The sequence below is a fragment of the Apis laboriosa genome, unplaced genomic scaffold (assembly GCF_014066325.1).
Source record: "Apis laboriosa isolate Shangri-la unplaced genomic scaffold, ASM1406632v1 scaffold112_cov148, whole genome shotgun sequence".
NCBI lineage: Eukaryota > Metazoa > Arthropoda > Insecta > Hymenoptera > Apidae > Apis > Apis laboriosa.
In genome coordinates this window covers 4361167-4375588 of record NW_025220865.1, presented here as the reverse complement: position 1 = coordinate 4375588, position 14422 = coordinate 4361167, and the positions used below count along the sequence as shown (strand labels likewise).

The 14422-nt window shown below is 32.6% G+C and overlaps 1 protein-coding gene across 5 annotated transcripts in view; it reads left to right on the top strand.

Annotated features, from left to right (window-relative positions):
- Positions 1–8233: 8233 nt before the first annotated feature.
- The window catches only part of LOC122713100 (nose resistant to fluoxetine protein 6-like), a 9328-nt gene continuing 3139 nt past the window's right edge, over positions 8234–14422 (top strand). The window contains exons 1-7 of one of the 5 annotated variants that reach the window (XM_043933264.1): positions 8234–8252; positions 10287–10606; positions 11474–11638; positions 12236–12471; positions 12677–12888; positions 13852–13931; positions 14011–14207. In XM_043933264.1, coding sequence (XP_043789199.1) covers positions 10360–10606; positions 11474–11638; positions 12236–12471; positions 12677–12888; positions 13852–13931; positions 14011–14207 — 1137 coding nt within the window. In that variant the 5' untranslated portion in view covers positions 8234–8252; positions 10287–10359. Of the gene's footprint in view, positions 8253–9710; positions 9850–9872; positions 9911–10137; positions 10607–11473; positions 11639–12235; positions 12472–12676; positions 12889–13851; positions 13932–14010; positions 14208–14422 lie in introns of those variants that run through there. The other 4 variants (XM_043933247.1, XM_043933272.1, XM_043933257.1 and 1 more) reach the window with 4 other exon arrangements.

Genomic DNA, 14422 nt, shown 5'->3' with positions numbered 1-14422 from the left:
ACGTCTTCCGCGCTGGGCGAGGAGGGGAGAGGGAGAGGGGCGGTTGGCCCCCGTCTGTCGATCCGCCGGACGGACGTTCGACAACGAGTTACACTTTCCGCAGCGCTGGCTTTGATCCACGTGGGAGACGCGGAATGTTACGGGAATCGACGTAACAAGAAAAGGAACGGAGGCGAGCGCCACCCCTCCCACCCCCCACTCGCCCGCCCCACGTCGATCAACGATGAATCTTTTACACGACCGTCAATCGATTCGGAAGGGGGTTTGCCCGTGACGAGCGCCCGATCAGACATCCGCATCCAGATAATCGACTCGAATTTTTATTTCTTCTTCTTCTTCTTCTTCTTCTTCCTCTTGGAAATATTTCTCTCTTGGAATTTCCGTTTCTTTCCTATTTTGACAGATGAAATTCTTCCCCCCCTCCTTTTTTTTTTTTTTTTTTTAAGAAGCTTAACCTCGTCGTTCACGTTAATAACTCGAAAAATATATCCAATCTTTCTTTCTTTTCTTCTTCTTTTTTTTTATCTACGAGATAGAAACGAGATGAAAACGAAAATACAAAAATCTTTCGCTTTCGAAAATAGTCAGAAATATATCGCGAAAGGTTATTCCAAAGATCTCATTTTATAAGCTTCCATAATTCCCCCGATAAATTACGTTCGAGAGTATAGGGGAGGGAGAAGAAAGAAAAATAAGGGAATAAAAATGCAATGCAGGATTGGTCGTTCGAACGACGACAAACGTTCCCCGACACGGTACACATAGCGTGAAAAGAACGGTCAACTAATCGAAGGCGCGCACAAAGCGGGAAACGAACTGACTGGATGGAGGGAGAGGGAAAGAGAGAGAGAGAGAGAGAGAGAGAGAGAAGAAGGGAAGGGAGGCGTTTGGCCTTTTCTAAAAACGTTTTCAACGTTCAATTATTTTTCACGTTCACCCTCCCTCTCCGTCCCCCAAAAGTTGAATCGCGCCACGCAGGCCATTTGCACGGCCCGCTAAAATTGGAAGCGCATAAAAGTGTTCCATTCGGCCCGCCCTCTATAATACGCTTGCATCGCTGCTCTCTTCCCGCCCCCCACTCTTCCTTTCGACGCTTTCCCCCTCCCCTCCTTTTTTCCGCAACAATTGCGCTCACTCTCTCTCTCTCTCTCTCTCTCTCGCTATTTGTTATCATATTCATACTTTCACTTTCTTTCTTTCTTTCTCCTCTTCTTGTCGATTTCTTTATGTTTCTTACATTCTTCTTCAATTCTGAGTTGAAATATTTAACGGAAAGGTAAAAATCTACGAAACGTTTTCGACGAGGGTAATGTAACGATTTAATGTTATCGAAATGAAAATATGAAATACGAAGGGAGAAAAGGCATAGGAAAATGGAAAATCGTCAGCGGTGTGCCGCTTAATGACTGATAATGCGCCCATTATACACGAACGTTATATACGATGCCCGACCGCCATTGATCCAGATGCGAACATCCTAACGCGTGATTGGATTAATCGGCTTAACGACCGCGCGTACACCGGCCAAACAAATTGGCCGTGATCGACGCATCCGTCGTAATCCGCCTCTCACCGCTCTTTCCTCTTTTCCCGTACGACTCATTGCGCGCGTGATTCCCTTTCCCTTTTTCGATCCGGTGACGGTTCCAATTAGAACTTATCGTTACTTTCGAGATACGATACGGTTTTCGAAACGGGGGATCGTGTCAGAGAACAGGGAATTTTAAAATTTCTAAATAAAAATGTGCACTGCATTGAAGCTGAGAAATTTTTCGAAAAGATTTGAAGAAATTGATGATGATGATAATGATATAAGACAGGGTAATTTTAGATAAGAAGAGATTACGTATTAATCCAATGAGGTATGGAAAATTCGTATCGATGTTTAGAATATTCTTTGTTGGTGGACGATCGACGAAGAGAATCGTTATACGAATGAAATTAAATTACTGGAGAAGATAGAACTCGGTACATATATATACATACACATACACAGCCGGGGTAGATGCGAAGTATTATTAGTTGTGAAAATTCATTATAGTTGAATACCGATTAATTACGATGGAATTTCTTGTTACGTAATTTATTAAACCGAAGTACGCCGCCAGTTCGATTCCGGGGATCGGGGCTTTCTTACGTTGAACGCGGTGTACAACACGGCTATGAACGTTGATCGTTAATTAACCAAAACCGAAACCGTTGCGCTAAAGTTATATGAATATAATATCGATTACATTGTTCGAATTCCCCTTTAATCTTGGAATAATTAAGAAAAGGATAGACGCTTCTATAGATCACAGGAATTTCGACAATGGTTTATGGGTACAAACTTACGTAATTGATTGCTTACTAACCAGGCCGGTCGTCCCAGAGTTGCTTGATTTCGTAACATTTGAAAGGAATCCACCGGTAATTCAGCGAACCTATTAATTTCTATTATTCCACTATGCTCGAGTTGTTATCCTTGTTTTGTAATATTTTAATAAAATATATTATAATTAATATATATTATAGAGGAGGGTAAATTTTTAAGGTATATATTTTCATTTGAAATATTCCAAATTTAAGTTTAATAACTTCGAATTTACTCCGCCTTCTTTAAAGGATTTCAATAATTGTACATCGACGCTCTATCTAACGGCGAACAGTTGAAACTGTTAGAAAGGTTAGATGGCAAGGCAGGTACGGACAAAGGGAATAAATAGAAGAAAGAAAGAAGGAAATAGAGTAAAAAATTAGGGAATCAGCGCCATCTCTAACGTGAAATTAATTGATATAGGGAAATTAATAAGACAAGGATGGAAAAATAATATCGATCTTTCGGATAAAAATATATTTCTGAGAGCAATCAAATAGATGGTGCTGATAGTGAATTTTTTCTACATCTCCTTTTTCTCTTATCATTTGCTCTCTTTATATATATATATATTATTGGTTTCATCCGCGACACTCTGAAGATGGCGTTCATTTTTTACATTGTCTCTATTCTTATTTATATATACACTTGATGCGTAATGTAATAAAAAATGTGAAGTAATAAAAATATTGATAAAAATAGCTCTATAAATGAATAAATGAATAAATAAATTAACAAAAAATTATTTTGTAAAAATAAATCTATTAGGCAAATTCGATACATTTACAGAGAATGTCGTGGAATGTATTGGCAATTCTTCTTTCGTTTTAATCTTCGAAATATAGATGAACTTGAAAAACTACATAATGGAGGAGAAAAAATAATCGTTCGAAAAAAAAAAAACTTGAATACAAAATGCAACGTAAGAATAAAAACGTAAGAAATAAAAATTTGTATTGAATTTTGTTACATAATATCGATAAGCTGAACAAACAGTTTGCAATTCTTCTTTTCTCGCCATACAAATTGAAATTAAATAATTTGAATAATTAGATCTAATTAGACCGGATATTTTCTAATATTATTGTATCATTTTTTAAACAGTAATTACTAGCAAATTTAAAATTCAATAATCAATTACGTAAGCAATTAAGTAAAGAAATTCGATAATTAAATTTAGTAATAGTTTTATTATTAATAGAAAAAGATTAAAATCGATAATCGTTACAAGGCTATCGATTTCTATCTATATTTCTTCTTCACATATATGTTTCACGTGTCACGATCGAATAAATTTCGATAATTAATTACCGATAACGAAAAATAATTTTATATTTTTATAATTTTTTACTAACTTTCTCTCACATTTCTTCCGTGAAACAAGCACAATAGAGCTTCGTATACTTCAAATACTGTATGAAACATGTAACAAAATTTTATATAAATTTTTGCATAATGTAGTTTGTTAATAAAAATTCTTCATTAGAGGAAATTTTATTAAATAAATTATAATAATAAAATTACATTTCTCCACTTTTATAATTATCAATAGTAATCTGTTTTAATACTTATTTACACATATATATATATATATTTTTTTTAAAGATTTTTTATACTTATATCATCGAAATTTAATTTTGACACGCGTCTTTCAAATATTCTTAAAATTACGTAATTAAAATAATATTTTGTTTAATCAACATACTGAAATGATAATGTTTTTTTTTCTTACTTAATGATTATGGAAAACAAAAAAATTTTTTCAAAAATACGAATATGCGAATATACGAATAATAGTGTAAAAATTAGGTTAAATTAGTCAACGATGAAAAAAAAAAATAAATCCAAGAATCTATTGTGAAGAACCTTTTCGAGATCGAAATTATAATTTATAAATATAATCGGTTTCAAATTCGGCCAAAAACGAATGATTTCGAATCGAATTTTGTTTACATTGTATCGAACGAAAACTCAATATTTTCATAATAATATATACAATTTACATTTGCTATATTTTTGGAAAAGATTTAAAAAGATAGGCTGTATTTTTTTTTTTTTTATCTCTCTTATTATTATTCTCATTCTCATTATTCGTAGAAGAAAATTCTGTTCTAAATGTAATTTCAAAATTTGAAATTAGGATTTATATTTTGTAATCCACGAATAACGTTGATCGAGCATTATGATCGATCAACAAGAGAGTGAAAACATTGTGTATCATCAAAATGAAACGTCAATAAATATTTTGACGCATAACTTTTGCAATCAATTTGCGTAATCTCTTTCGTACTTCGATTCTTCCAAATTTCTTTCTTATTTTTCTCTTAACGATATGACGCGATTATTTCTTCGATTCGTATAATCATTACTCATATTCTATCACTAGTTATTTATTGCGTCGAGAAATGAAATTTATAGAGAGAATCGAGTTCATCATTCAAATTGTAAACGTAAACGGCGTTCTATCTTCTAACATAAAATGCCATCGTGTAAATTGTACGGCACACAAACACGTCCATATTTATATTTTCGTTACGAGATAACGCGTTACGAAAGAATCAAGATCGGGTTGAATGGGATTAAAAGGGATTTCAAGAAGATATATTAATTTTCGTAACGAAAACATTCACTAAAATATTCTTAAATTTTACGATTGTTGAAAATATTATATAAATCAACGAGGATTAAGAAATCATAATTTAGGACGTCCTAATCATACGATTAGGACGTAAAAATAAAATTTCGATGTCTTAACGACCAATATTAAATAATTAATTTTATCTTTTATCTTTTATTATTAACGATTATATTATGCACGATTTCGTTATATTATATATTTTATGTTACATCACATATCCCTTTCACAACATAGATTCGAGCGCCATCAGGTATAGGGAATTGGAACCTATTTTGAACGATGTGATGGCGCGCCTCAATTGCGAAAAATTTTCGATTTTCTTTGCGAAGATTTTTCACTCTTGCCTTGTTCGTGGCAATAATTGTATTGTTAAAATTGTATACAATTACGGTTTGCAAATTATTGCAAATTAATATTTCGTTATGTATTAATTTAAAGAGGTTTTGGAAATAAAATCTTATTCGTCGAAATTCGTCGATTTTATTCGCGATCGAATTTTTGCTTTGACAATGATATTTTTCTCTTTAGAACGATTGCGGAATAGTGTCGATCTAAAATGTCAGCATAACGTAAGACACACACGAATACATTTAAGAAATTTAATTTTGATGACAGTAAAACTTTTCATACGTGCATAACGATGAGAAATGAAATATTTATCTTTCGTCGCTGTAATCTAATAAATGTATTTCATTATCGAAGAATAATTCGATAAATTGTAATTGACAGAACGAAAGGATATTTAATCCAGAAATTCAAAGAAATTACGAAAATTTTGGGAATAGATATAGTACTTATATAAATATTTCTTTTTTTTTTTTTTTTTGAAATCAACTCTCGAAAATTCGATTATTTTTCGACTCTACGTTATAACTCGCGAATTACAAGAAATACGAAAAAGTTTTATAACGATATTTATTAATCGTTTATATAAACGAAAAAAATAAAATTCAAAATTTTAATCAGCAGTCTGAAACGCGATAATTCAAAAAGAAAAAAAAAAGAGAAACGAAATAATTGTATTTTTAATTAAATACAAAAACTTTGTTGCGCTGCTGAACGTTTCTTTTATTTTGTTAAATTAAATTTTAAAAAATAAAGCAATTTATATTATATCGTATTAAATATTTCCGTATTTCTTATCAAACATTGGTTCAATATGATATCAGAAGAAAGGAAAAAAAAAAAAAAATAAGATATAATTAATTTACAAGGTCTTTTTATTTCTAACATTGTCGTCAATTTTTTTTATGTATCAAATAAATTATTAAACGGAGATTCTTCGGTGAAATTCTTTAAAAAAGTGTTAATAAATATAAATTACGTTAAAGTAAATAAAAAAATTTGTTGTACCATTACAAATCGTGTGTAATAATTGCCGCATATAGAATGAAGCGAGCGTCCTTGAAAACCTTGTTGTGAAAACAAGTTGAATTTTGGATTTTAAAAAATTATGTTTATTAAATATTAAAAAACATATTAAATTATGTTTCTCGTATATAATTCACTCGTGTAATCATGCAAACAAAAATATCGTATACTTGTTACGAAAATTGATTATGAATGAGAGACTGTAATTTATTTGATATTTTCTAATTTGAATTCAAATTTATGTAAGATTTTAAAAATCAAACAGTTTACTTTTAAATCTTTCGCATTTATTATTCGTTTTAATTTAGAAAAATGTCACTCGATAAAAAAATATTCTTGAAGAAAAATAAAAAAAAAAAAAAAAAATAGAAATACATAAAATTATTTTTTTTATTCTTCACGCTTTTTTTTTTCTCTCTCTCTAAAATTTTTTCGTCATTATTCGATGAAATCACGTAAAATAAATCGATCAAAATTATTTTTTATTGACAATAATAAATTTATCCATAAGGAAAATTCATCGTTTCGATTATGCGTAAAAAATAAAGTTTAATGAATAATAATTTCAATTTTCAAATTAATTTAACTATTATAATAATTACAATTTTTAACAACATCTTTATCCATTTTATTTAGAACAAAAAATTATAGATTATATTCGAAAAGGATTCGAAATTAAATTTTAATTTATTTTTTTAATCGAAGTGATTAAAAATTATTTTTATTATTATTATTTTTAATTATTCAAAATTTTTATTCGCCAATATTAATATTTCTATTAGACTCGACGACGGCCTCTTCAAATCAATTTGACAGTTTTTTTTGACAGTTTATCTTTAATTAATAATCCTTAATAATTCTCGATAATAATAACACTTTGGGCCAAAATTTAAAATCCAAATTTAAAATCCATTGAAAAAAATAATTACTCGTTTACCTTAATGACACCTATTTTCGTATTTACGATCGTATATATATCGTATATAAAACAGCACAACGGTTATTATTAGTATTGTTTCTTTGAAGAAGAAATTATCTAAACGACTCGTCGTTAAACTAAACATTATCCATATTTTATCTATATAGATCCATTTATGGTTTGTCTCGGTTTTTTTATGCCAGCTCTCCATGACTACCCTCCCCCTTTCCCCTCTCCTCCAAGGAGACAACGAAGCATCAGAGAGAAGCGAATCAAGGTTGGTTGTCTCTCAAGGGATAGCTTCATTCTCTCGATCTTGAGCAAGTTGGAAGGGAGAGGGAGAGGAGAGAGGGAAAGGTAAGTCTGAGAGGTCGTAAAAGTTTCGCTTTAGTTGAACAGTAGAGGAAGATTAGTATATGTACATATATATATATATATATATATACAAAACAGATGGAATATAATAGACACTCGTGGAATCGTATACGTGTCTGATTGTGGTTTTTAATTATTCGTGGCCCAGTAATATTAGTGATATTTCGTACAATCGCACGGTAAATGAAACGATACACGAATGAATAAAATGATAAATTCGGTGAACTGAATTCGTATTTCATCCGTTCGATTCAGTGTAGTTCTCGTTTAAAAAGAATATTTTGGTCGCCGTAATTCACGTGCAAGATTCGGGCCAAGAATGAAAGTTTGACGGAACGAAGTCACTAACGAATATTCGTTTATATCGTTACATATCGATAGTCGAATTAAATTAATGTAATTATTAAATTGTAGAATATTGTTTGTATTAATTTATTTTTTTTTTTTTTAGTTTTTAAATTAATAATATTAATTGAAGAGTTTTTATAAAATTTAGTGGTTGTTTTAATCTATTCTTAATTTATATTTAATATTTTTTTTTTAAAACAAGATCAATCGAATTAATCTTGCTCCAAAGTTTGATTTAATCGAAGGTGAGGTCAAAATTAGTATCAGAATTCAACAAATAGAATATTATTGAAGAGAATATTATAACTTTTTTTTTCGGGATATATAAATATTATAATTAATATTTTCTTTTTTTTTTTTTCATTCAATTTTTGAACGTTAATATTTATTTTAATTCATTCAACTTTATCATTCGAATTCGAACGAATTATAAATATTTTCCAACGAATCGAAAATACATTTATCGTGAAAATTATATAGCCTGTTTCAATATCTTCAATTATCGGTCCGATGATTCCATTTTCAAAGATTTTTTTTTTTTTTATAGAGTTAATCTTTCATCGAGCAAAATCAAGATTATTCTTCTCTTTATCAGAGTGATCTCAATACATGTTATTAGAACCACCGTATCGAATTTTATACAATTTTAGGATATTAATAATATTATTTGTCAAAACGATTTAGATCTCGAGTGAATTAACATTTTGGATGATAATAATAATTTTTATTAAGTAAAGTTTTTTAATTTGAACGACCTAATTTGCACAGAAATTTTTTTACAACAAAGTTTACACAATTTACATACTTATAAATACTTAATAATCGAAATAAGACATTACAGAATGCATAATAAAGCTTGTCCTTATCCATGTTTACATTCTATGCATATCGTTCGATCGATCGATAGATCGCAACTTTCATCCGATTTTTACCTTGCGCGATCGCAATTAATTCAATTGCAAATGTAAACATTGAAATTAAAAATGTCACAACAAAAAAAAAAGAGATTGCAGGAAGCAATTACACGACACAATTACACGTATAAAAATGATGTCACAAACATAAATGCAGAGCAAGGTATACATATATATATCAAAATGGCCGACAATGACATTTATAAAATTGTTAAAAATATTAGGAATATTCGCGAAAAATCTTTTTTTTTCCAATAATATTAACCTTTCCTCCCCCATCTTACCATCTTACCTCTCATTCTCCCTCCTCTACTACCCCCAAAACTTTCCAAATTTTTCATCTTTTATGCAATAAAACTATTTTCTTCTTCTTTCTTTCTCACAGAATATTTCTCAATAAAGAATCCTTAGATAGACACAATTCAAACTTACGCTACAATTTATTAACAAAATTAACTTTAAATTATTAACAAAAATTATTAACAAAATTAATTTTAAATTATTAATATCGAAACGTAATCGAAATTTTCAATGTGAGGAATGTGAACATGTGTCGACAACGCGTGTTTATATCACTGTATTAATTTCTGCGAAAATAAAACAATAAAACAAATTATATCCAGTAATTCGACTGGATAATAAATAAATTAACTCGATCGATCAATGCGAGCTCGGTTATCTCGATCGTTCAAGAAAAATTTATCCTCGCCTCGGTTCATCACTCGGTTCAAAAAATTATCGATCGGTATAGGATCGAGGCGTTTCGACGTTTCGTTGCGCTTCGATGTGGGAGGGGGGGAGGAAACGAATTATGTTATGAATTACATAAGTGAACGTTTGTCGATGCGTATATTATCGCGGATGCATACGAACGGAATTGACAACTTCGAGCGGTCTGATTGCTTGTGAGAAAATTATACATAGGAGGGTAAAAACTTATTTATTAAATCTCATCTATTTTCGTCGATCGATAAATCAAGGAGGCTTAGGTTAGTTGCAAGTATCGTCGAAAGGAAATCGAAGGAGGAAAATTTTTCCATTATTAGATATTTCTATTAGTGATTGGCCGATAAAATATTCTAACAATATTATAAATTAATAATGCATTTATATTGCAAGTTGTATTGACATCAACGTCACCGCGTCGACGTTATAAATACGAATAAGATAAAGTCATGAAAGTGCAGTGTTACTGAACAGCTTAACGCAGAGCACAGATCCTCTCTCCATCAACTCGAATCGAGTCTAGTACGATCTATCGATCGATCAGATCGATTCTGGAGTTGGATAAGAAATATATACATACATACATACACACATATATATATATATATTCTAATTTTTCTAATTTTTCTAATTTTTCAGTTCACCCCTTTTATCGCCGCAATTTTTAAGTAAAAATTACGAAGGAAAAAGAAAGGAAAATCCTTTCGAGAACATGAACAAGAAGGCGCTCGTTCTGCTGACAATTCTTCAACTTATTCACGCCGACCGGCGTTCCACCCTCCCCCACCCCTCGGACTGTTCAAACTGGGAGGACGAGAAAATCGATTGCGCCGATCAGAGCCACGAGGCCTGCCTGGCGAGGATCGATCGATCGAGGAACGAATGCGCGATAAACGTTGGATCGCCCAATGGGCAATGCTGCGCGGCAGGGAACAAGGGGATCGAGACGATTAATTTGGGTAAGATTTCTCCTTTGTTATTTTTTTCTCTGAAAAATCATTTTTAGAAGTTTTATATTGTTATTTTATTTCGATGACGAAGGTGAATTCGAGTAACGAGATTAAGTTAATTGATAAATATTTTACGACGAGGGTCGATTTAATTGTTGAAATATCTCATCCAAAAAAAAATATTTTGTTAAAATTGAATATTAGATACAATTTCAATCATCTTATAAAATTACTAAGAAAAGTATAGAAGAAATTTTAAATACGAAAGTTGTTATTATTATGGAAACCTAAAATCTCAAAATTCAAATTTCGCGCCATTTCTTTCGAGCAACCGGAGAAAGAAATATAGAAGGCTTATCCTTCTTATTAAGGAAAATTCACGATAATATAAACTTCGAGAGAAGTTGTATTTTGAATTGGCAATAGCCAATAACGGGACTGAAGTTTTGTCTCGTGCAACACGAAAATATTTATAATCAAAAAAAAAAAAATTGAATACTGAAGAAGTGGTAAATCGCATTTTAAAAGATTTTATTTACTTTATTTTCATTTTAATGGTAAATCAAAGGATCAAGAGATATTTCAAATTCATTATTCCACGATGAAATCATTTTTTTTTTAGATCGATCTATTGAAATTATATCACGATTTACATACCTGTTTTATATATATGTAAATTACTATATAGAACGACACGGATAGAGAAAAAGAAAAGAGAAAAATTGTTCAGAAACACTTTATATAATATTTCTATTTAAAGATAATTTATGATGTAAAAATCACTCTCTGTTGAATCATCCATCCCGATTAAAAATTTAGATTTTGGACTATCTCTTAATATATCCGTGATGAACGGATTTGTGATTTCGTTTGCAGGATCGAATTACGAGAGGAGAAGCGAGTTTCCTCTTCGAACCGAGTTGATGAGCGACGTGCTGCGCTTCACCCCAAATTTCACGTTCGTTCAAACCGTTGAATGCCGGGAGCAGGTTAACGTTTTCCTACGCGAATTGAGCAATTACAAATTATGGGCCATGGAAAGTGAGTCGAGACTCGATTATCTTTTGAATATTTATTAATCTTAATCTTCCATTATTAACCCTTTGCTCGCCAACGTGACTCTAAAAAAAAAAAATATTTTGTCAAAATCGAACGCTAGATATAATTCCAATTATCTTATAAAATTACAAAAAGTATACAAAAAGTAACTCTCCACTGGGATTGTTGAGGCGATAATATTTATTTGCGTTTGATTTTTAAAACAATATTTTAGAATTCATAAATAGATAAACTCTTTACTATATAACCTTACGAGTATGTAATTTTATCTTATGAGTAATTATCTTATGATAACCTTATGAGGGTTTGAGTCTGGAGTCGACCGAGCGAAACAGGTGTGGAGTGCAAAGGGTTGCATTCTCAATTTGGAGACTTTTTTTATTACACAAAGTTCATTTTTAAATGGATTGAAACAGTCGTAACATACATTTCTCTCGTGATAAAAATTCGTGCAACGGGGGGCTGAATTGTGAAAAAGAAATTGGATATCGACGAACGATAAAACAGAGCTTGTTCGAAAAATGTTTTTAAAATTATTACACGAAAATATGACGAATAAATTCTTTCTTTGTGACCCAGTGTTGGACTCGAACGCGAAACTGCCATCCAGTTTACTGCAAGGGAATCTGAATCAATTTGGGGATTTCGATCAATGCTTGAACGTGATGGCGCACGAGATGTCGAGCGGAAGGGAGATAAAGATACAGGGGAGGTACTTTTTGACGAATATAGACATCGACGCGACCCATCCAATTACGGAAAATCTGGTTTCCACCATGAAGGCGTATAACTTGTTCACGTCGCGTTTGCACGAAGTAAATCAATTTTCTCTCGTCTCTCTCTCTCTCTCTCTCTCTTCTAAACGAAAATAATAATCGCCAATCGAGATTTTTGGAAAATTCCTTTCCGACAAATCTCGTGCGATTGTAATTCCTGTGCACGAATCGAGGCCGAGAAAACGAAACGTTTCGAGATGAAACGTTCGAGCTCGATTTTGTTCTCTCTCAATCTTTTTTACAGGAACGTGGACACTTTTTCCCAAAATTTCCCGTGATAAGGTGGGCGTTGTGCCTCCCGTCCGTTTGCTCCAACGAGGACGCGAGAAGCGTAATTCAACACACGCTGAACAGTTATAATTCAACCGTGGGGATTAAATTTATGGTTCGCGTCGATCCTAACATGAGCTACGTGAAGTCATCATCGAGTTACGCGAAAGAGACAATCTACGTTTTGTAGGTATCATGTATATATATATATATAAAGGGTGTCCCAAAATTCAGGCAAGATATATAATTTTAATAGGAAACGCTTTAAAAATTGTAAATTTTTAAATGATTCGTGCACACACTTTTGTCCAAATTTTCCACGATCGTTTCGCGTGAATATGGCTGAATTTCGTCGACACAGCGCTCAATTTCCACCTTCGAGGCGTGGCAAACCTTAGACTTCAAAGAAGCCCAAGGAAAAAAGTCGAAGGGCGTTAAACAGCACGATCTGGCCGGCCGATTCCGATCACCGAAACGGGAAATTACACGACCAGGAAATGACTCGTGCAATGATTGAATAGTTTCTCGAGTTGTATGGCACGTGGCGCCGTCTTGTCGAAACAGCGTGTCGTCCCCGTCCATATCTCGCAATTTAGGCACGAAAAACTGGATTATCGCGTCGAGCACCGTTCACCGTCATTGCCTGACCAGCCGCATTTCGAAGAAGAACGATCCGGTGAATGTCCTCCAATCCGAAATTCCCGCCAAAAAGCGACGCGTTGCGGATGCGTCCGTTTCTCAACGATCGCCCGCGGATTTTCCGAGCCCCAAACGCGACAATTTTCTCGATTAACCGATCCATCGAGACGAGAACGAGCCTCGCCGTTGAACGCGATTTTGCTCGAGAAACCTTCGTTATTTTTTGAAACGTCGCTCGACAATGAAAACGCGTCGCTCTTTCGCTTGAACTGTCTTTAGCTGTCTTTTTCTTTTTTTCGTTGGCAACACTTTACTTCTCGCGCGAAACGGCGGAAAATTCAAATCTCAGTTTGAATTTTGGGACACCCTTTACACGCATATATTTAAATTAAGAAAATTCTAATTAATTCTAATTAATTTCATTCGTAAGAAAAGAAGAAAATCTGACGAACGAATGAGAGTCGCACTACGACTCTCTTATTACTCCTTTAATCGTTTCTTTAATCGTAGATGTTTCTTTGCAATTGTCGCATGTCTCGTTGCAGCAACAACGATGAGAGATTACTTGATGACGCGTGAGAGGGAGAAAGGTAATCAATTTTCATCAACAACAACAACAACAACAATAATCTTGCACTTATATTTCAAATACCATTGCCCCCATTGTAGAGAACAGTTTGGAGAGGATAGCGATGGGATTCTCGTTACGAAGGACCGCGAAATCTTTGTTCAAAAAGGAAACAGGTCCCAACGATATCACGTGCATACACGGGATGAAATCCATTCTGGCCATACTTATATATTACGGGCACAATATCATGATAACGTCCGTAATGCCGTATATGAATCGAATCTATTACGTGAACGTAAGAACGAAAAGGCTCCACTGTTCACAATTCACCGGCTATTCTTTTTTTAAAATAATATCGACAATATATTTTTGAAATACTCGTAATATTTAATTTGTATTAATCCCTCGATTATAATTTTGCTAGTCGAAGAAAATCCTCCCTCTCTCTCTCTCTCTCTCTTGGAAAAATTAAACGCACATCGAGAGAGAGAGAGAGAGAGAGAGAGAGAG